At 34.8% G+C, this 22,893-nt stretch overlaps 1 protein-coding gene across 7 annotated transcripts; it reads right to left on the bottom strand.

Annotated features, from left to right (window-relative positions):
- Nucleotides 1-1,666: 1,666 nt before the first annotated feature.
- Nucleotides 1,667-21,935, bottom strand: LOC110645615 (uncharacterized). 7 transcript variants are annotated; one of them, XM_058140510.1, is made up of 22 exons: nucleotides 21,269-21,935; nucleotides 20,797-21,055; nucleotides 19,629-19,738; nucleotides 19,376-19,513; nucleotides 18,902-19,166; nucleotides 18,321-18,688; nucleotides 16,680-16,753; nucleotides 16,208-16,355; nucleotides 15,732-15,915; nucleotides 14,716-14,944; nucleotides 13,328-13,831; nucleotides 12,713-12,770; nucleotides 12,195-12,282; nucleotides 11,937-12,011; nucleotides 11,761-11,844; nucleotides 11,456-11,599; nucleotides 10,292-10,364; nucleotides 6,289-6,374; nucleotides 6,123-6,177; nucleotides 5,220-5,345; nucleotides 4,911-5,092; nucleotides 1,667-2,381 (listed from the first exon to the last, which is right to left on the bottom strand). In XM_058140510.1, exons 1-20 carry the CDS (start codon nucleotides 21,567-21,569, stop codon nucleotides 5,280-5,282), a joined length of 3,309 nt encoding a protein of 1,102 aa, XP_057996493.1. In that variant the 5' UTR covers nucleotides 21,570-21,935; the 3' UTR covers nucleotides 1,667-2,381; nucleotides 4,911-5,092; nucleotides 5,220-5,279. The 7 variants fall into 7 exon arrangements, with proteins under 7 accessions (XP_057996493.1, XP_057996504.1, XP_057996498.1 ...); XM_058140521.1 differs by having other exon boundaries at nucleotides 1,667-2,366; nucleotides 21,269-21,839; XM_058140515.1 differs by having other exon boundaries at nucleotides 1,667-2,363; nucleotides 21,269-21,839.
- Nucleotides 21,936-22,893: the final 958 nt, after the last annotated feature.

Here is a 22,893-nt window from a genome sequence, read left to right as displayed (position 1 = left end):
TGGTGATTTATACCTGAAAGGCAAGTTTCTAGCTTAATTACGAGTTCATTTTATTGGAATCCAACAGAATCTAATGGAGACTGATGAATTCATTTATGTATTCCCATGTTCATTATTGGGTATCAGTCTGCCAGACTTGTTTTCAAATATACGTAGAAAGAACTTTGATAGTACAGTTTGAGAGCAAATTTGTTGTGGAAGTAACATTTTCATTATCAGGTATAGGATTCAAGCGTTGAGAGCCATTACCATGGACTTGGCGTTTAATTTCTATCTGTTGCTACTTAACTAGCTAAGTTGGGATTGATCAGAATCCCTTTTTTTGAGAAATTCCAAGTGGCAGTGCTGCTATTAGTTGGGATTCCACTTCCTTAGTCATCTACGCCATCTATGGCCGACTCTTTAGCTTATAGTCCGTTTGAGCTCTGCCTTTTATCCTTAATGAACTATATCTTTAGGAATATATATATATATATATATATATATATAACAATCTCTAATCCCATGAAATGTACAAATAGAAGTTCAAAAATCAAAACAGAAATTGCATAAAAGAATTTCAATGCAAATGAAATAGAAATTCTAGAGAGACATAATCACAACCTACAATCGCACCAAATTGCGATCAACAATCCTTCAAGGGCAACAATCATAGTAATATATGTGATGGGAAACAAAGGGGGAAAGGTCAAAATTCATACGAAAAAGAAAAAACAATCTCCAATTGGATCATCTCTCCTGGTTCAAAGGCAGCCCTGGGCCTTAAACCAAATCAGTTTCAAGATAGGTTTGGGTTTTATAGCGGGTTAGGCGTTTCAATGAAGGAATTATGAGGTTGGCTTCTTTGATAAACTCCTACTATTGCAAGACCAACGACTGGAACTTAGCGAGTGAAAAGGAGAGACTAAGCTGGCGATGGCAGAGGGACATTGAACCAAGTTAGACTTCACGAGGAGGGTAAAGAATTATAATTTAATCTTTTCACATTCGATTAGTTATAAAAACCTTTAAAATTGAAAGGATATAATTTTAAAAACTAATTGATGAAATTATCAGAATTCAAGAACCAATTAGCGAGGTGTACAATATTAGCATTATATCATTATTTTTAACACCTAATAAATTTAATAATTTTTACTTTTTTATTAAATTAGTTGATAATAAAATATTGAGCCATATGTCTAAATCTGTCCGATAAGCTGTATGCCATTTGCTATTAGACCAAACTATGCTAGACGAGAAGGGTAAAAAATTTAAATAAATAAGAGTAATTCGATCTTTTCATATTTGACTAATGGTAGAAAAAACTTTAAAAATGAACAGACTAGTTGATAGAACATAATTTTAATAACTAAATGATGTAATTATCAAAATTTAAGACTATCCAAGAACCTCATAATAATTCACCCTAAATTTATTAATATCCACTGTATAATATTAACATTATATTAATATTTTTAACACTGTTGATAAATTTATTAATTTTTATTTTTTAAAATTCTTAATAGTAAAAAATAATAAAAAAATTAAGAGCTCAATGCGAACAAATTGAAATACATGGGCTCAATAATAAATAAATATATATATATTTATATATGTATTTTTTTTTTCCCACTATTAAAATTTATTTTTCTCCTCAAAAAGGCATGTGACAGTACCGCCTGTATCCAGTGCTAAAAGGGTTCCATGACATCACTCATCATATGATAAGAAAGACATTTGCCAGCAACAACTTTCGCTAGTCGACTTGATCATTACATTCACTGAAGTAATCTAAATGTGTGTGTGTGTGCACAACAGTATCACTCAATATTTCGTCCTCTTGTTGAACATTATATGAACTCTGACGAGGACTGGCTGACCTCGCAATCCTTTATTAATGTGCATCCTGCTATTGTAACAGTATAGCTGCAGCCTATCACTGCCTGAAATATAGACTCCAGGAAAAGACCACCTATTGTGAGAGATGAACTTTCAAAATATTCTTTTAGATAAACCAATGTACACCTCAGACAAAGGTGAAAAACTGCACTTTAGCGGGCAACAACATGCATCAACAATCAGCAGGAGAAGCAAAACCAAAGCACAACAATTTTGATGGATATAACAATTAAGCAATATAGGCTGGTATGTGATGCAACTGTTAGCTGACCATTGACTTGTGGCATGTCAGCTGCTGAATCACATAACCATTTGTGGCTTCTATCCATGATCCTTCTTCATCTGCTTTCGAGTGATGATCTACTGTCTATCTGTTGACAAATACATAACAATCCATTGGAAACAGGAAATTGTAGATTTTCTCATGGCTTGGGATGATACATCGGTGCCATTTCTTAGCATCGTAAGTTCTGGTATAATGCCTGCTAAGAGATGAGCAACTGCAACCAAAATCAGCATTTTCCTTAAAGAATAAACAAGATTATATTTGGAAGATCAATAAAAAAATAATAATAAAAAAAAACCAAATGGCGAAAAAAAAATCATTAACTTAAGCCATTTTTTCCATTCTTTCAAGAAGTTTTAGTTTTACCAATTTGGACCATAACAATCTAACTTTTACAATACTATTTTCTAGCCACATTTTAGCAAATTAGTCTCCCAAAATGCTGACCTTGCATTTCTACCTTATTTACTATTATATACACCAGATTCAGAAAAAAAAAAAAAAAAAGGCATTTTGAAAGAGGACAGAGATTAAAACCCAAAGTTTCAATCACCACCATTAAGTTGAAACATCTCTTCTATTTGACATTGCGTATTGAAGTGGACAAATTGGAACATGCCACACCTCTTCAAAATCATTCTCCTCTCCTTTTTCTCATCACTATCACTTCTCTCTCCTTTTGAAATTGCAGCATCTGGTTTTTGCAATGAAGAAATGGCCACTCTAGAAAGAGTTCACAAATCCAAAGTCAACACCAACAGAGTCAAGTTCAATGGCCTCACTCACTTCATCATCAAAGAACACAACAAGAAAGAGGTATCAACTCAAATTGTTCTTTATGTTTTTATTTGTGTGATCTTTTAGGGTTGGTTTGATTGTTGAGAGAGAATTTTGGTTGTGTTTGAAATTCATATGTATAATGTGATGCTAGAGTTTGCTAGAGTCGCAAAGGCAAAAGAGAAGGAGCAAGCAGTGGCAGGGACTCTGCATCACCTTACCCTTGAAGAAATCGAGGCTGGGAAGAAGAAGCTTTATGAAGCCAAGGTTTGGGTGAAGACTTGGTTTAATTTCAAAGAATTGTAGAAGTTCAAGTATACCAGTAATGTTGATAGTGGCGATTGGAAATTAGAGTGTTAATCTCTCTTCTTTCAAGACGCAAAGTTTCAATTTCATTTTTTTTTTTATAATCTGATGTGCATAATAGAAATGAGGTATAAATGCTAGGTTAGCATTTTGGGATACCAAATCGCCAGTATGTGGCAAAAAGATTTCAAAAATTAGATAGTTTATGGTCCAAAATGTTAAAATTAAAACTTTCTAATAAAATTGAAAAAAGGGCCTAAGTTCATATTTTAACTAGGCCATAAGAAAATCACAATTAAAAAAAAAGGAATAAGTTGTCAAAAGTTTATAACTTCATATTAGAAGTGTGCATTCGATCAGCTCAATTCCAAACCGAATCACAAACCAAATTATTAGAAATGTATAAAGGAAGCAAATCAAATTAAACTGAAATATTCAGCTCGGCTTAGTTTGGTAATTCAATTTTGAGCTCCTCTCTATTTATTTAGACTTCAAATTCATAGAAGTCTACACTAATTGATTTTTCAATCAAATGCCCAACATTTCTCCATACAGAAAAAGGAAACCAACACTCATATGCAACAAGCTTCAAGTAATTACATAGAATCAAAACCAATTACCCAACAAAGCCAAAATTTCAATCACAGCAAATTGCAAAAGAGAAACCCCAAAATTCAACCATCAACATAATACATCAATAATAAAAAAATATTAGCACCCAAGTAGAGGAATTTAATCAAAGGCACATTTGCCATGGGTGAAGCATGAGGTGAGAGTGCACTGGTAGCCTTACTCACTTGTCATGGGTAAAGCTATGAAGCTTGAGATTTGTGAGGTGAGAGGGAGAACTAGAGAAGGAAGCAAAATGCAAATCAATACATCTAACACAAAGCATGAAAATTACCTTACAGGTGGAGCAACCATTGAAAAATCAACGAGACAAAGATTGAAGATGAAAAAGAAAAAAAAAAATAGAGGACTGATAAATAGCTAGGCAAAATTGAGTGAGTTTGAGTTTGGGAGAGTTTGAGACAGAGAATTGAGTGACAATGAGAGAGGAAGAGAATGGAATAGTTATGTGAGATCATGAAGGCAGGCAAAGAAATCCCAAGAAGGACTGTAGAGGGGAGGGAGCAACGAAATAGTTGGAATATGATGACAAAGTCCATTTGCCATTTGGGATGGCTTTGATATAGTTAACTAATGGCCAAAAGGCCAAAGTCAATGGCGTTTTGGACCTAAAGACAAAAAGCCTCCTGTTATGTGGATTTGGCTTTCACTTGGGGGCAGCCCAATCCAGTGGAAAAAATCTCCAATTGCCAAAAAGCCCAAAAAAATGTGTTTCACTAATTTCAATTCGGTTATTACAATTTTCTTACAGTAAGAACCGAACTGAATAAACTAAATTTCTTAAAAATTAAAATCGGACCAAATTTTTTAAAAAATTAAACCGAATTTCTGAATAGTAACTGTTCAGTTTGGTTTGGTAATTCAGTTCAAACTGAATAATGCTCGCCCCTATTTCAGATCCTATTGTGAAAAAAAAAAAATTAATGCCTAAGAGAGGGTTAAGAAAATGTTTACTGGAGATAATGGCAATCGCATTGTTACAAGCCATATACTTTCATTCCAAGATCCTTTGGGTGAAAAAGTTCATTACCTTCGGCACCAAAAATTGATACTGGATCCCGAAATAGTCAGATCTTGTTGATGAAATGATTTTATCTGGAGGTGACAATAAACAGCATGGTGCTGTGAGGAGCATTCTCAAGTAAGAGAAAAGGACACTTTCTCAGCATCTATCATTTGGCATTTCAATCTTGAAAAAGGTCCCTGAAATGTCTACATAGTGATATGGTTGAAATTTGAACATTAGAATGAAAACAAATATGAAACTGGCACCTGAAGCAAAAATAAGGACAGTACACACTTTCATATTTGGTTACCACAAGATGATCGTGCAAATTACCTTCACCAAACAGAAATCACTCGTGCATAAAATGGAAAAACTTGAATGCTTCTTGTTGTCTCATCTTTTAGGGGGAGGTTGGAAATAAGGATGCTGCAAAGCATCATCAACACTCAATCGATCCTCCTGCAATCACAAAAATCAGGATCCAACTTATAATCAACCATGTGTCAAGTTTGCAAATCTGATAATGGAAAATGAAACAGGTAAGTGTAGATAACTGGCAGTATAATTTGTCACTGCACAATTATTAATAGTGAATTTTCCTTAGACGAAAAATAGTCATGTCTCACTACTACATTCTTCTCAACACTCAACAAGACCTTTCTAGAACTAAGCCAAGAGATTTAACAGCCTCTAAAGCTTGGATATTCACTATTTAAAGAGAGGAGACTGCCACCATAAAATGAAAGGGGGCCAGTAGCTTGGCTGCCAATAAGTACACACACTAAAAATATCCAAATGCCATCTGAAAATGCTTAAAATACAATCAGATGTTAGATTACTCCTCTCTATAGTTCTATGCATTCAGTCCAAAAATTGATAATTTTTTACTTGAATTCCAAGACATCAATTTGATTCTGAGTTGGCATAAAAATTAATGTTGATTGCAGATATCAGACAGTTAACAACAGCAAAACCAACACTCTGCTTAATTTGAAAATGATTGATTCTGAGGCAGCAAACAATAAATGTTGATTGCAGATTGAGAGCAAAACAAGTACTCTCTTTAATTTGAAACTATTGCTCTCAATGCACATTCTCATAAATTAATTCTTCATGCATTAAAAGAAATTGGAAATTATTGAAAAAATATATGGATCTGTCTTTATGAGACTTCAGAAACATTTACCAGACACGATTGCAACAAAATTATCAAATTTCCATAATCTGTAAACTTACTCGATTCCAGAGTAATAGTTGGCGCACTAACCGCAAAGCCCAAACATTTGGAAACCTGCAGACATTGTGAAAATAATACTGGATAGTAAAACATCAGCACCAACAGAGATCATGAAATAGCATATAGTAGTTTAATCAACAAAGTATCCATGACATCATAGTTTACCCTAATTTCAGAGGATCTCTACTCTTGATTTGTTGTGCAAAGAACTCTTCAGAGCATTTCCAAGAAGCAGGTGAAGTAGCTCCACCCTGGATCTCAATAGATCATTTTTTTTTTTCATCATTTATAAAACAAGATTAAAAGTTAAAACATAATGACGGTAAAATAGCTTTACCAATATAAACTTCCTCAGAATAATGAAAAAATAATCATCTCCCCTTTTTCTTTGAGCAGTGAACTTGGGGGCCAGTGAGATTGTGTTGGGAATGAGAGGGAAAATAAGTTTCATATTTCATGAGCATGAGTAATGGAAGGCAGGATAGGTGTTAATGCCCAGGGACTATAATCAAGAAGCTAAGCCAGGTAAAGGAAATTAAAGTTGTTACTTGTTAGTTAGTTGATCGATAGTTACTCATAACTGCTAAATAAAGAGAACTGAGTTGTAATTCTAGGGGTATTCCAGATTGATCGATATAATTTCTATCTCTAAATAATTCTCTCCCTCCCTCTCTCTCTCTCTCTCTCTCTCCCTCTCTCTCCTCATTCTCCTCCTTCTCTCCTTTCTTCTATTTCTCACCCCCCCCCCCCCCCCCTCTTCTCCTTTTCCTTTATTCTTTGGTTGGTTGTGACCAGGTCAAAACAATTGGTATCAGAGCAGTACAATCCTAGGGATTGTGTTATGTTCCTGGGTCAAGGATCGCATCACAGGCCTATGGAAAATCATCTTCTGTAGCTTTCCCTTTGTTCCGATTCCTACCTCTCCTTGCCAAACCTATGGTGACTGAAACAAGAGCTCGATGGAGGAAGCTTAAATACCTCAAGACTCATTGGGAAGAGAGAGTCTCAAACCTCTTGAAATTTGGAATAATCTGCTTGTATTTTTATTCCATCAAACCACGTCTATATATAAGAGAGTTACAAGCAACTTACTGGAATCCTACTCACAAAAGAAGTCCTAAACCAAGAGCCGATAGGGACTACAATTAAACAGGAAAAAACAAGTGATTGGAAAAGTAAATAAAATTCTGGAAATAATAAAATTGCTGCCCGCAGATCAGATTGGATTTCCATGAGCCCCATGTCTCTGATGGCTCTTCCCTATGAATGTGTCCACAACAGACTGACTTCTGCTTCCTTCTCTTCTTTTCTTGTTCTTTCTGTTCTTCATTTATGTTCTTTCTCTCCTTTATTTGCTATGGTAGCCACGCTGAGAATAACAACCTTCAAGGCGATTGAACCTTTAGGGCCAGTTCTCTAAAGCTAATGAAGGATTTTTCAGAGTCAAGAAGCACAACAGAAATTTAAGATTAGAATGGAACAGAATCAACAGAGATGGGAAGAGGAAATGGATTGATTCTTGGAATTACTAAAAGCATATGCTCAAGAAATGGGTCTTGCCGTTGACAGAGACAGTTGCGTGAATTTTGGTTGTTCCAAACTTGAAGAAGATCACGATTCTGATGGCAATGATGACCAAGTTCTTTCTCTCAAATTAAATTCTTCCTTTCAAGGGTTCGTGGAAGGTAATGTATGTAAGTTTGAAAAACCAATTTTAGTTCCTCTCAAGCATTTTGTTATCGAGAAATTTAATAAAGAGGAAGACTCTAGAACAAATATGAAATCTCTTCAATACAAGATGGTAATAATATATAGGTTGCCCTTCAATCTATTGAAATTCCAGAGAATGATTGTGGAGTGTTTTGTGGAGTCCAAGAAACAAAACTCATTCTGGGATTAAGGATGATGATGAACAGAATTTTGAAGAAAAAAATTCAGTATCTCTTGAGCATTTCAATGTTGTGAAGAAAGATCAAAATTCCACAATCAATATAATTTCTCAAATTCCATCAACGGCCAACAATCAAGAATTGATGATCAATAGGGATTCTCCTAGCAAAGTTAGTAATTTCATGTTTCTTTACACCGGACTCCCTAAATTTCCTCTGATTCATCAAAAGAATAGTTTTGTTCAGAGGGTTTCTAAGCCTGAAATTGTCCAAGTTGTTAGTCTTCATGATGAAGAAGATACAGACAGATACAAAAACTGTGGGTCTTGTAAGAAGGTTCCAATATTATGAGTGCCGTGATCACTTAATGAAATCAAGAAGTGATACTATTAAGGAGAATGGATTCGAGATGAGAAGGCAGAGAATGAAAAGGCATGATGCATAACAAATGTTTGTGAAAATGCCCTTGAAGAGAACTTTCTCAATTTGAATATTTGCACTGCTTCTATAAATTCACATTGTCCAACAACAGTGATTTATTTGAAGAGAATTGCCCAAGTTCGTACGGAGTCAGCTACTTGGAATTCCTATGTAATTCTTGGCCTTGGTGTTTGTTTGGCACTTGTTGGATGAGTGAAGCAATTGAATATATGAATCCTCAAGAAGATGTTGGAACCTCTACTATGTATTGACAAAAGATATTGTCTTGAGGTTGACGCCATGTGTTAGAATTGATGAGATTCCATGTTCTAACTTACGGAGGAGTATTATGGAAAGTCAATATATTTTATATTCTCATTTAGTGTAGGATTTATATTCCTAAATAGATAGAGATTTGTATTCCCAACTAGTAGAGCTGAATTATAATGCATAATTTTAGGGATGTTTGTATATAAATAAGTGATTCTATTCTATCAAATAGAAGAAAAGTTAATAAAGATGTAGTCTTTGTGGTTCTCTTCTTTCTTTCTTTCTTATTCTCCTAATTCTTAAATTCTTAACACCATGGAAGCAAGTCTTTTCTTGTGCACGTTTAAGTTGCTGAGAATGGTAGCTTATGGGAGTACTTGCCAAAGAGTTGGATAAGCAATTTGCACGGGCAAGAAGTATGCAGATTAAGGATTCAACTTCATCCTTGAGGACAAGGATGTTCTCAAAGACGAGGGACCATAATCTAAGAAGCTAAGCCAAGGAAAGGAAGTTAAGTTGTTTTTTAGTTGCATTAGTTAGTTAGCTGATCAGTAGTTACTCGTAAGTCATAACTGATAAATAAGATAATTGAGTTGTAATTTTGGGGGTATTCAAGATTAATCAATATGATTTCTCTATCTCCCTAAATTCTCCCTCCCTCTCGATCTCTCTCTCTCATCCTTCTTCTCCTTTCTCTATGTTCTTCTATTGGTTGTGACAGTTCACAACAATAAGATCTATGGTAAACCCTTCATCTACCAATATATTTAACCTTCTCCACATAAAAGATATTTGATTTTAGTAGTCAATCATTTGCATTATCAAATGTTTTATGTGACAACTCCAATGCTATAATGCATTTTTTTATTTTTAAATTTTATGCAGAAATGCAAAAGTCTGATGCTAAAGTTGCAAGGTCACGGATATTAATATGAAAATCTATTGAAAAAAAAAATTGAGAAAGTGCGACCACAGATACCATAGTTGATACTCATAGCCAATCGCTGTCACATTATTGAACTTCTTTATGTTTTTATATGTGACAAATTATTACTTTCACTTTTCTATTTAGTCTAATCAAGAATTTTTTATACCGATGTTAGAGTTATATCACTGGAATCTAAGTGTAGCCGGGGCAACAGAATCAAACATGAACCATTTTCTATACCTTAAAACTGCTTGTGCCACCAAGAGAAATTGCTTTCATTTTTATGGTTTTTCATTAACCTACACAATTGGGTAAACTTCCATCTCCCAAAATTGTCCACACATTGATGCCTCAGCTCCCATATTATGGTTTACAACACCTCCTGAGTCCTTATAGCCTCTAAGCCATTAGAAAATAAGGTCATTGACCACCAAAAGAAATAGTAATAAGACCTTTAACTGTCTCCTAATACCAGCTAATTTGATTCCCTAAATCAGAAAAATAGCAATTAAGTATGTCAATGAACAATCAAGTGCCTGATCCTGCCAACCAGTTTTACTAGATATTTCACCAGACTATCATATAAAGAAATATTATACTGACCAAATATGTTGTCTTGTAGAGAAAATAAAAAGCATTTAGAAAAAGATGCTTTTCTTACTTGGCCCATCATGGGATGCTGTTTAGAGGAACTCCCAGAGATCAAAATACATAACTCCATTAATGACCTAAGTCTGGTACCACAGAAATAGCCAGTCATCAATGTCAAAGTTATTCTTAAAGATGCAAAAAATTCATTCTCCTTCCATCAACTACTAAATATTGTCTTTCTAATCACAAAAATAAAATTGATGGTCCACATCTCACCTTCAAATATTTGCTAAATTTCTGGACCCTATTTGCAGTTTTAAGAATTCACCAACAATTAAGCAGTTCAGCAGTATGAAAGACAACTCAAAATTTCCAATCATTGCAAGTTCTCAAACACTAAAAACATCACAAAAATATCAAATTTGAGTTGTTACTAGAACAAGAATATACCATATAATTTTAAGCATGGCGATGGAAAAAAGACGCCCCGAAACCACAGCTGGAGGTTTGCGAACAAACTCTCTCTCTCTCTCTCTCTCACAGACACACACACACACACACACACACAATCCTGAAGCCCTGACCACTCAAATTTGTATCTAAATTTAATAGGGATTAAGCAAGGCACTCGTCCAAAACAAAAAGGCTCTTTCATCAGCTAGGGTTAGAGAGCTTCCCAATAAACTCAATCTAGTTTTTTCAATCTTCATTTTGTAATATCTGCAGAAACATTGCATGTGCCTTAAACTACAAAGGAGAAAAAGGGCATCTCCTGACATTAAATGCTAACCTTTGTTGCACAGCTAAACAAGTCAAATCCCTGATCCTGTTTTCATATCAAATTTCCTGGTCCATTACTGATGATGGTACAAAAAGAAAACTCCAAGTTAGAATTTTTTTACAACTGAATTTGATGGGCTCTTCCACCCTGAACCTCCCCTTTTAGTAGAAGATTAAGTACAAGAAGAGCAAAATGTGGCTTTTAGTCCATTAATTTGTGTTGCAAAGAACCTTGGCATAATTGTGAAATGTAAGCAAACTGGAGCTTAATTCTCGAGTCACTTCCTTAAAACTCAAAACACACTTCACACTCTTAAAAAATTCATGCATATGAAAGGATAATGCTTAAAAGCATATCTTTGTGAAAGAGAATCATCCATGGCTCAGCTACCCAAATAACAAGAATCTGAGCATTCAATAATCATAAGAGCATAGGATAGGATACAACACTCACTTGTATGCAAGCTCCTTGAGGTCTTCATTCCAACCCCCAATGTGTGGTTCTAGAAGGGCTCGCGTCAGAGTACTTACTTGAAAAATATTTGGAGATCCTAAGATCAACTCTAAAATCACAACACCAACACTCCACATATCATACCTATCAAAACCGAAAAAATAGAGGCAACAATTTGGTCAAACAGATTTTAATGGTGACATTCAATCGTAAAAAAATGAAGAAAGATACTCAAAACAAGGAACATAACGTGCTTTGCAAAGCAGAAAGAAAATGCAAAACCTTTAAGTGGAAGGATGACATACTTTAAGTTCAAGCATGATGGCCCCTGATACCAATTTGCATTAAGAAATGCTTCAGGAGGAGCATACTCATGAGTTTGTTCAGCTCTAATTAGCAAAAAATAAACATGTCACAAACACTTGATGAGATACAAAAGACAAGGAGAAACATAAAAGGCTCCCAGAGAGAAATAAGATACCTAGAAGGTCCTGTTGATCCATACAAATGTTTCAGAGTGAACTCATCCATTGCACTACCAAAGTCAATAATGCGCCTACACAGTCAATGGAAGAGGGATAAACAGTTCATAAATCACAACACAACCAGAAAGCACGTGTTGCAATTATCAAGCATATTCCATTTACTAATCAATAACTAGAAACTTGTATGTAGCAACAAAATTAAATAAAGAAGCTTTCGTGAGTTACAAGAATTAATATAAGATAAACCAACATACATTTTGGTGGTGTAGTTCTTGTCTCTACTGGGAGCTCCTTTCAAGCATCTTCCAGTCTCCTGGTCTTCAAAGCATATCACCATGTTCTCTATCAATAAGAAACATGAAAACATCTTGAGTAACGCATAACCCCCAAGAAGCAATATTACCACTGAATAATAAAAGGTGTGACAAGAAAAACGAAAACTTTAAATATGCTGATAAGCCGCAAATTTCATTTTTATGTTTCAAATAGAGACATAGTTGGGAGAAGAAACAAAACATAGTTGGGAGAAGAAACAAAACAAAAGTGCAGAAGCACTTTCATTAGATGGCACAATGAAGCAACAATATCCTATTGTACGATGCTATCCCTATCAACGTGTTACTGGAGCTTTTCTCAGATACTTGCATGTGCCAGATTTACACAAGGCAGTACTTATAAATTTATAAATCTAAAAAGGTTATTATATTTTGAACATCATATTGCATTATAATCAACCCTAACCAAAAGAGAAAAGAGACCTTGATGCTCTCACCTGGTTTGATATCCCTGTGGGTGATGTTGCGGTCATGGCAAGCCTTGACTGCCATCAACTGGGCATGTAAGAGAGAGATATCAGATATCTCCATAATAGAGTGGTAAATTTGTGAATAAAAACAGAAACCGATCGGAATAGACATGAGCCAAATTTTGTTTCTAGGTATAGATTTCAAACATGTTAATGTGAACTCCAGTACAAGAACTATTCACCGATGTGTGCCAATATAGATAATATAACTAAACGTACAAACTTTGTTGTCCCAGAAGACCAAACCAAACCTTCAAATGAATATTTCATCAGATAAAGATTTGAACAATAAGAACGCATATATAATCAACTCCTTTTACTTATTCTAATAATGGCCAATTCAGCAAACAGAAAAATAACAAATATTTTTCATCTAAAAAATCACATGATTCAAAGTTGAATCATTCCTTACCTATGCATAAAGTAGAATAAACAAATCATATGGTATACTACAAGCAAAAAAAACACATATGCAGAATCTATATACATAATGAAGGTGGAGGAATGCAGGGAGGGCCTGAGTTACCAAAAACTTCACGACCTCGTAAGTCATAACAGTCTAGAATTTGTTTGCAGACATACCAACTGCCATATAAGGTTGCGCATTTCCTCTTTTCCTGCTTCTGTTGTCTTCAGCCAATGCCACCATTTTGAAGGGTGCAATACCTGAACACGCTTTACTTCTTCAACCTTTTCTTCATCAGCATTATTTTCTATTTCCTCCACTGTATAAATAAGCTTTGACAAGGAGACACCTTCATGATGAAATACAAGCCAGATTTCATTAGATTGTGATTCAAAAGATTCTACAAATCTTGCTATATGGTTCAAACCCTCTTCAAAAGCAGCTCTCTGCAGTCTAAATTTGTTGGGAAACATATTTTCAAAATTCCAACTGTTCCTTGATCCATTGAATAATTCATTTGATTCTAATAGGTCATCAAAATCTGATTCCAATTCTTCCAATAAAGGGGCTGTGATTCCATCTGATAGTAAACCTCCAAGACACCTGGAGGCATTTAGGAACACTTCACCAAAATATTTCTCCCGTAGACCACTTAAGTAAACAGCAGCTCCTCTCTCCACCTATTTACAGCAATCAACTCTATTTTAAAAAATTTCACCTTCAGAAATTATAGCTCAAACATGACAAATGTCAAAAACTAAGATACAACAATTTCCATATTCAAGATTATCCACGACAACAGCAAGAAATAATCAAGTTATCAAATAAATTAAGTCCTCTCAAACCACTAAATGCTTCTAAAGTTAAATTAGGAGGGAGAAATAGTAAGAAACTGGTTAATTTGGAAAACTTATCAAACAGATCAACTAGACACCCTTTTAGTGCCTCCTGCTTTAGGAGCATCAAAGCACAAGCTGTGAAAGCAAACATTGAGATGGAATTCGTTGTGTGGAAATAACTTAAGAGATGTATAACATATTTCTTTCTTGTTCATTAGCGTCATGTAGATGAACCTACTATTTTTCCTGAAAGCCAGTAAAGAAACCAGATATATATTGAAGAAACCTTTACAAAGTAACAGTTAAATGTTTCAAATAGAGACAGACAAAAATATCTTGATAACATTTTCAAAGATTTTTTCCATTATTGTCGAAGGACAAAAGAGATAAAGCAAAAATTTTCAAGAGAGCTACCAACTTTAAGTCATCACTAGAACAAGGTCAGAAAATGCTACGGCATGTAGCAGGTTATTCATGATTGAATATAAGGAATAAACAATAGTTCTACAAATTTTTACATCATCTCAAAGTCCAATTTTTGATTAATTTTATATAGAAATTACACACTAATAACCCAAGCAGAACAAGTAATAAGATTTCATAACAATTAACAAAGTAAGATTACCATGAAAGAGTACTGCATTAAGGAGAGAAGCCTTGTACAATTGAAAGAAAGGCAAAATGAGATCTAAGCAAAAGAAAAAAACTCAATACTTCAAAATTACCATTATACGTTTCAAAATGAACAAGTCATCATCCAGAGAACTAGCATTGCAGTCTTGAGTAGTACTACGAGACGAACTTCTTCTATTTGCATCAGAACAACTAGTAAATGAGATATTTTCATTTTTTCCAGTCCATCTTGAAGCATTCCTATCTTGATGACAGTTCCAATAAAAAGCCAACCATACTTCACCATATGATCCTTGACCAAACCTTTTCTTTAGTACATATCTAACAACCAGAAAGCAAAAGTGTCTTGGTGGTTAGTTTTAAGAGGAAACAAGTCACATAATCAAGTTGAATGTGAGTTAGCAATAAGTAAACAAAAACAATGATTACAAGCATTGATAAAGAGATTATTTAACCACAAACATTGGGCAGCTCGGTAAACAGGGCACACCAGCAGAGAAACATGCATAGCATGCTAAACAAGGCATGACTACTCCAATCCACTGCCAACTTCCAACTTCTATCTCCAATTTCTAAATTTGGGACATAACAAGGCTTTCACTCCAGCATATCTTGTTTTGCTCCAAACCCAATGATGTAGAACAAACAAAGATCAAGGACCAATCCTTGAGAAAGAGAACTAATTCTCAGAAATCATATTAATCTCAAATAAATGTCATCTTATTTATAAAATTAGGAATCCCAATCACATTAGAATTTTAGAACCCTAATTCAATCATAATTAGGGATACTAAATTAAACCAAAATAAACTAGAAAATAATAAAATTCCTAAATAATAGACCTAATAAAAATAAAATTCCTAAAGAATAAAACTCTTAAATTTCCTAATTTTACATGGAATATAATTCCTAAACTGTATCAGGAATATAATCTTCCTATTCTGCATTACCCAAGCAGGATCATTCCATATGGTTCGAAATAAGTACAAATAACTCTCCTTCTCTTCCCCATGTTGAATACCAGGGAAGTTTCAATATCGAAATGTTCCATAAGCTAAAAATTACAACAGGAAGGGGGAAAATAGTTAATGAAAGAAAAGACATCAACCTTAAGTCAGGCGCTGCATACTCAGTTGATCCAAATTTTGAACCAGTGTCATGGAAAGGAATAGACTCGAGCAAACCAAGGAAACTAGCAAAGTCTTCAGGATTAGTGCATTGATCTTTAACTCCAACAGTCATCCCAAAATTTAAGCACAAATTCAGGTCATTATACAAATTCAGAGGTCCACCTAAAAAAAATTCAAAAAATTAAAGGGAAATACATTGGCATGTGCCAAAAATTATGTCCATCTACATTCAAACCCTCCAGTACATACTTGATCAACAAAGTCTGCTCTAAAAGGATTTATAACAAAAATAATCACATTTGTTACAAAGGTTTCATGATGATTTTAAGATGCCATAAATCCTATTAAAGTGGAACAGGTCAGAAGAGTATGCCACCATTTAGCACCTGATAACAACCCCTACTTCCCATCCCCTCCAGAAAGTAAAAAAGTACTGAGGAGCAACTTCACTTACCATACTGGTTACTGAAGGCCTCTGGTAGAGCCTGAGGTAGGCCATAGACATAATTTTCTTTGTCATTATTTTGAGCTCGCAGTGTATCCATATTATTTAAGTTCTCTGACAAAAAATAACATCCAAAATTCCCACGCTTTCCTTCAACCTAAAGGAAGAAAAGAACTAACATCAAAACCCACTACATCAAGATCACAGCTGACGACCTAAAACCACCTTACAGTTTGTTGTTTACAGGGAATCTGTATCAGAACCTTTTCTTTCTCCAGGATCATTATCAAGAAGTAAAACCTTTATCTGACCTAGTCATATATTTATATTTCGTAACATGTTAAAAATGCCACTATCACTTTCTCGCAGGCAGAGCATTTTATTCGCTTGTATGAAACTACATTACCTAAAGGAGCCTAATTGAAAAAGCAATGAACATCAAATAAGCAAAGATTAACAATATAAGATTTTAATGCCTTACCAATAACCTGTCAAACTTTGCAATAAGTGGATGTCCATGTGTCAATTGTAGTAGGTCAGAAGTGGCATCATTAGCTGTCAGAGAGTGATAAAATAAAATGAGCACTTTGGGAAAGATAATGGTTGGATTTTAAGCATATTTAACAGGTTGTAAACATCCAGTGTCGAGGGCAAAAAAAGAGGAGAAAGAAGAATTTTTTGACATGCTACTGACAAGTGACGACTAAGAAGTTCAATATAACATGCTTGATAATTTGTTTATCATCTTACATTCTCAACATGACATGCACGGTTCACACTTCTGTCATTTACCTTACATGTTCACCATCTCTATGCAGCAATAGCACAACACTCAGAATCACTATGAACACCCAGATTGTCTATGACATAAAAGGTATGAACATCATAAAACAAGATGCAATTGGCAGATGCGTCATACACAGCCAAGTTGTCATTCAAGAACAAATGATGGTCAGAAAAATTTATATCAGCAGGGATAAGTTGATTAGACTTTTAAGTTGTTTGCAAAGGACAAGCATTATATGCAGGATCAGATTGCAGATCCTGTCCATCTAGGAAAGAAATCCTTAATTAAGACTCTCTTTCAGATAAATGTAATGAAAAAATGAGGCAACAATCATGATAATTGAAGCAATAATTACAGAGAAAATAATAATAAATGTTCCTCTCAAATGATCTTCCAAGTGTTCACAAGAATGAAATTGGTTTTTGCCTTGGCTGGTCATCCTTTATGTTTAGTCCAAACCAACTTATAGCAAAGGAATCCAACTCCAAGGAAAATTAGCATAACTATTTCCCACTAGCAATATTCTTAGATACCAAATTAAATAGTCCAAGACCATCATAAGACTTTGGTTTTCAAACAAACTTCCAACTAATAAATTAATCCTTCCTGTGACCTGCAACAACAGATCAAATTACATCTCTCATCAACTTGTCAAATTTAGTAGCAAGATCCACAGAAATTCTAAACAAAAATGAAAAATATGAGAGCTTGGAGGAGAGTGATATGCCACCAACAAAGAGGAAAGGACCCTCATGCCCATCTAACCTATTGGAGATTTTTGCAACCATAAAATCTTAGAATGTGAACAACCCAACATTACTTCCCAACAAAATTCCTAAGTTAATGCCACCCTTCTCCCATCCACTCTACTAGAAAACCTAAATGGGGATGTTGAGGCCATCTTTATTTATGCTCATGAACTCCTCAACATGCCTTTAACTAGACCAGGCCATGGGCCAATTTGGAACTGGAAGAAGTCGAAAAACTTGATTGACCAAAACCGGCGTTGGACAAGACTGAAACTGGCTGGTTCGATTCCATACCAAATCGGATTCTTTTCTTTTCAAGGAAAAAAAAATTCAACCATTGGATTTTATTAAAACAGGACCAGGACTGGAACCAGGGAACCTGGGGGACCGGAAACTGTCAATTCAAGCCCAGAACTGGCACTTGGCCACCCCACCTTTGACAATAATTTTATATGTGCAATGGTAAGGAAATAAATCATTAAGTCCCAATTCATATATGTAACAATAACACTCCAATAAACAAGATTCTAATCCCATTATGAGTCAAACACAACATCTTTAGAAAGCGAGAATCAGAAAAATTTACCTGATTGCTCATGCATGAACTTCTTTAGCCCTATAAATGAGCAATCTATGTCTCCATCTCCAACACACCTTTCCCTTGGCAGGTTTTGAGGAATTGCAATAGCTCCTAATGGAACAACAACAGTTGCCACGTTGTCCACACTGCCCTTTTCAAAAGCAGTGTTTACTAAACATTCAGCTAATGAATGTGAACATGAAGAAGAAAGATCTGATCTCTCAGTTCCATGAGTATGTACTTCCCAGAGTAGATCACAAACATCCTGTACACTCAACTTTTCAAACATGCCATCAGATGCAACCACCAGATATGTATCATTTGTGGTAAGAGGTTGCCAATCTGTCACTTCAGGTGCAGATATAACACCATAACTGAAGATAATTGACAAACATTGAATGAGAAAAACAAATATATATTACATTATAAGAAAACAGCAATCCAGATAAGACTGTTAGATGATTAAAAAAAAACTAAAAAAAAAAAAACTGCAAGTTAGCATGCTTTAATATGGAACTCACAATGGGATCTAATTATAAGTGAATATTATCCCAAACCATCCATTCTTTAGTGGTTATGAACCTCACCTCTTAAAATACACATCGCCGATAGCTCGGGAAACAGCCAACTGACCATTTACTCGAGGGACTCCACCCCACTCATGAACATATCCGCCAGCAGTTTCCACTCGAAACTTTTCATCATCTCTATCTGGATGATGGTCTCTAGTCAATTCCTCGACAATAAAATATGTCAGTCCATTGGATGCAATCAATTTAATGTTGTCATGATACCTTGTAGGAAAAACAGCTCCATCACGTCTCCGCTCTCTGTACAACCTTAATAAATTGGCTGTAAATTCAAATACCACAAAACAAATAACCTGTAAGATATTCTCCTTCAACAACAACTATGTTATTGTACTCCATTTTCAGACATGCAAGAATATTACACCATTAAAAGAAGTTGCAGAACACTGAACATTGACCACGAATATAATCATTCCATGATTAAAAAATGTGTAACCTGAACAGTTTATAGCGGGCCAAGATGTTTCTAACCTTTTGCCTTTGCAGAAGACTGAAATTTTTCAGAGCACAAAAGAGCCTTTGAATCTCCAATATTGGCAACTAAAATTTGACCATCTGCTATCAGTACAATGGTGGCTGTAGAACCCGAATCAAGATTTCTTCTAGATGCTTCCTTCATGACGCAATGAATGAATACCAATTATCAACATAAGATAAAAAAAGAAAAAAAAAGATTGCTATGCATATAAAAACTAAAGTACAAGTAAATACAGATTAATCGAACTTGCTTTAGAAAATGTGGCATCAATATCACGGATAGCCCTCAATAATGCTTCCTTCAAAATTTCCAAATGAAAAGAATCATCAAAATTTTCTGGCAATGAAAATGTAGACCTGCAAAAGCAATGTAGATTGCATTTTAAAAAAAAAAATGAGATATACAAGATTCGTGATATACACACAAACTTATCACTTATGCAATAACAGAATCAAACTAAACCTACATGTCATAAATACTAGTCCAGATTACAGAAGATTGTGTGAGTTATGAGTGTTCTTCACAAGTCATGCCTTTTCTATGTTTTTGCCGACAAGAAAAAGAGTAGTATTGAACATATCTCCAATTTAATGTTAGCAGCTAAGAGACAAACCAACAGTTATGGAAATTTTTTTTTTTTTCTTTCTTTTCACATGATTATAGTCATGACCAAATTGGCATGGGAAAGAGAGCAATATTTATTCATTATTGACAAGAACAATAAGGCAGAATAACTAACATCAATTGCTACCATGTTAAAGGGTTGGATTAGCTCTTAAAAAGATCAACTAAAAGAAGGGGAAAAGGAAAAGAAAAAACCTCATATTCAACGAATATTGCTTCAACTAAATTTCCATATTCATATTTAGTCATTGACTATAAGGGGAAGTTTGGTTCAAATGAATTCCACAAAATTTTGTGGAATTCAAATGAACTCCATATATCATGTGTTTGGTTTGTAAAAATTTTAGGATTGAATTCCAGAAATTAAAGTCCATGGAATTGGTTATATCTAAAACCAATTCTCATCAAATTTGATGAAAGTTGAAAAAAATTCTACAAATTTAAGATAACAAAATTTTTTGGACTAAAATGCCCATTTATTCCCCACGAACACACATAGTATGCTAATTGTTATAAATATAGATTTTTTTTATAGAGGAGGAAATTATAATTTTTTTTTATTTTATTATTGAGGGTAATTTAGTAGTGCTGACAAGTGAATTTCAATTATGAAATTATACCAAACATTAATCATATGGAATTTATTAAATTCTACATTTCATGATGTATCATGTCAAATAGAGGAATTCATTTCTAGCTAGAATTCATTTGAAACTTCTAGTTTTGTAGTTGATTTGAACCAAACACTACAAAAAATATATATATAAAAAAAAAGCGATGTTTAAAGCACCTATCAAAGTTCAGCTCATGCCGACCAAGTTCTTCATCCCAATTTAACACCTGAAAAACAGCATCCTTTTCTCCCTTACTAGGTAATCTTCCTGCAGATTTCTTGAACGCAAAAGAATATGTAGCATCCAAAAGAAAATAGGTATGCAAAGCAAAATACTCCAACAAAAACTTCGAGGCCATCTCACTAGCCTCAGCACCATTGTGACCATCAAAAACAGCCACGATTCCAACTGTAACCTCCTTAAGCCCAGTTTTACCTGCTCCAAAAGGTTTTATTTTATTTATTTATTTTAGAATCACAACTCGATTCAATTCAATTCACATATACACAAACCATAGACAGGTACATACCCATTTACATACACACACCAATCTCTTTAAATGTGTGCATGTGTGTGTGCGCTTGTGATTGTGCGCGCGCGTGTGTGTTTGAGAGACAGAGAGAGAGAGAGAGAGATAGAGAGAGAGACCAGGGAAAGGAATGCGAACGTCAAGAGCACAGAGGATGCGGTCCTCCTGAGACTTCCTTCGACCCTGAAGCAAGGCCGATTGGCAACGGGTGCTGCCGGTTGCAGTGGTGGTTGTGCGTGATCGAGAATCGTAATTTGGGAAATTCCAGCGAGGGCATTTGGTGGATTGGAACACTGCCGGAGCACCACCTTCTTTGTACACCGTCAAACACGTCAACGATTCTCCGCCACATCGTGTCTTTGCATGTAGGGTGATAACAAACCCTACAACTAAAAGCTTCCAATTAAATGCAACCATCATGATCCGTTAAATTAATTTATCGATCCTCATTGAAAATTCGATATCATAGAAATCAATCCGGGAAAAGGGAATTTGTCAGATGAGAGGAAAAGGACTGATTCGTGCGCGTGTTCGAGAGCTCTCTTCGGCCGAAATTAACAGACAACAGCCCATGCTGTCATCAACTGCCATTTCGGGCTAAAACGCCGTCGTATTTGCAAAATAAACATTTGGCAGTCAAACGGCAATACGGGCGCCCCACAGAAGATCCGGTGGCGAAAGCTTGAGTTTTCACTTTTCAGTTGGATATTTTTAGTTTTATTTTTATTATATAATATAAATTTACCCATAAAAAATAAATTATTAGAAAATGTATCTCCCTGGAAGACTTTTCTCTCTCTCTCTCTCTCTCTAAAAACTCTTATCCTTCTTGGTTTTTTTGTTCTAGAGCCATAGGTTCTCTGTGCTGCCACCCTGTCAACCTCCTCTGCCCGACGACCCCTCTATCCACGCCTGGTTGGTGTATTTCTCTCCCACCGAGTTGGGTTGTATATAATTTTAATCTAGTTAATTAATGCAGTTGGCGCTGTATATTCGAGTAACTCTTTAGAGCTGTTCTATTCTCTGTTGTGTTTCTATGTTCTTTTTTGCAAGTGCAACCTGAAAACAATATCAATTAGTTTGATCTTCTATTTGCATGGTTGAGGACAAGTCACAGCTTCCTTTATGTTTGGGTGTGAGCATTTGAATTGTAGGGAGATCAAGTTTTCAGTAGGTGGTTTAGACGGTGAGAGAACCCGAAAATTCAAGTGTTAGTGACTTATCTTATAGCGCTAACTCCCTCCAGCTAACCAGCTAAAAGAGAGTGCGATGCTAAAAGAGCTATTTCTCTTTCCTTTTAATAAGTGTTGTTTGAGTAAAAGGTTGAGCCGTTGGCTCTTAGCTATCAGTTAGAGAGGAATTAAGTTTTTAGTTAGTTAATTAGAGACGGTTATTACTGTAACACCCAAAAATTTTAAATTTTATTATTTTATGAGTATCATTGATATTTTAATTTTATTTAAATTTTAAAAAATTATTTGAGATTTTTCGAATTTTAAAAATTGAGTTCGATTTTCTGAAAATATAAACTTTGATGATTTTTAAAAAATTTATTTAAAGACCACGTGGTAAAAATAAAAATATATTTAGAGTCAATTTTAAATTTTTGAAATTTTGGACGTTTTGGTCCCAAGACAGTAAAATTTAAAATTTTGTATTCTCCTTCTTCTTTTTCTCCCGCGCGTGTCTCTTCCTCCTTCTCTCTTTCTCCCGTTTTCTCTCTCCTCCCGCCCCAGCCCACCGG

This window comes from Hevea brasiliensis, chromosome 2 (genome assembly GCF_030052815.1).
Source record: "Hevea brasiliensis isolate MT/VB/25A 57/8 chromosome 2, ASM3005281v1, whole genome shotgun sequence".
In the NCBI taxonomy this organism is placed as follows: Eukaryota; Viridiplantae; Streptophyta; class Magnoliopsida; order Malpighiales; family Euphorbiaceae; genus Hevea; species Hevea brasiliensis.
This window is presented reverse-complemented; position numbering and strand designations above follow the sequence as displayed.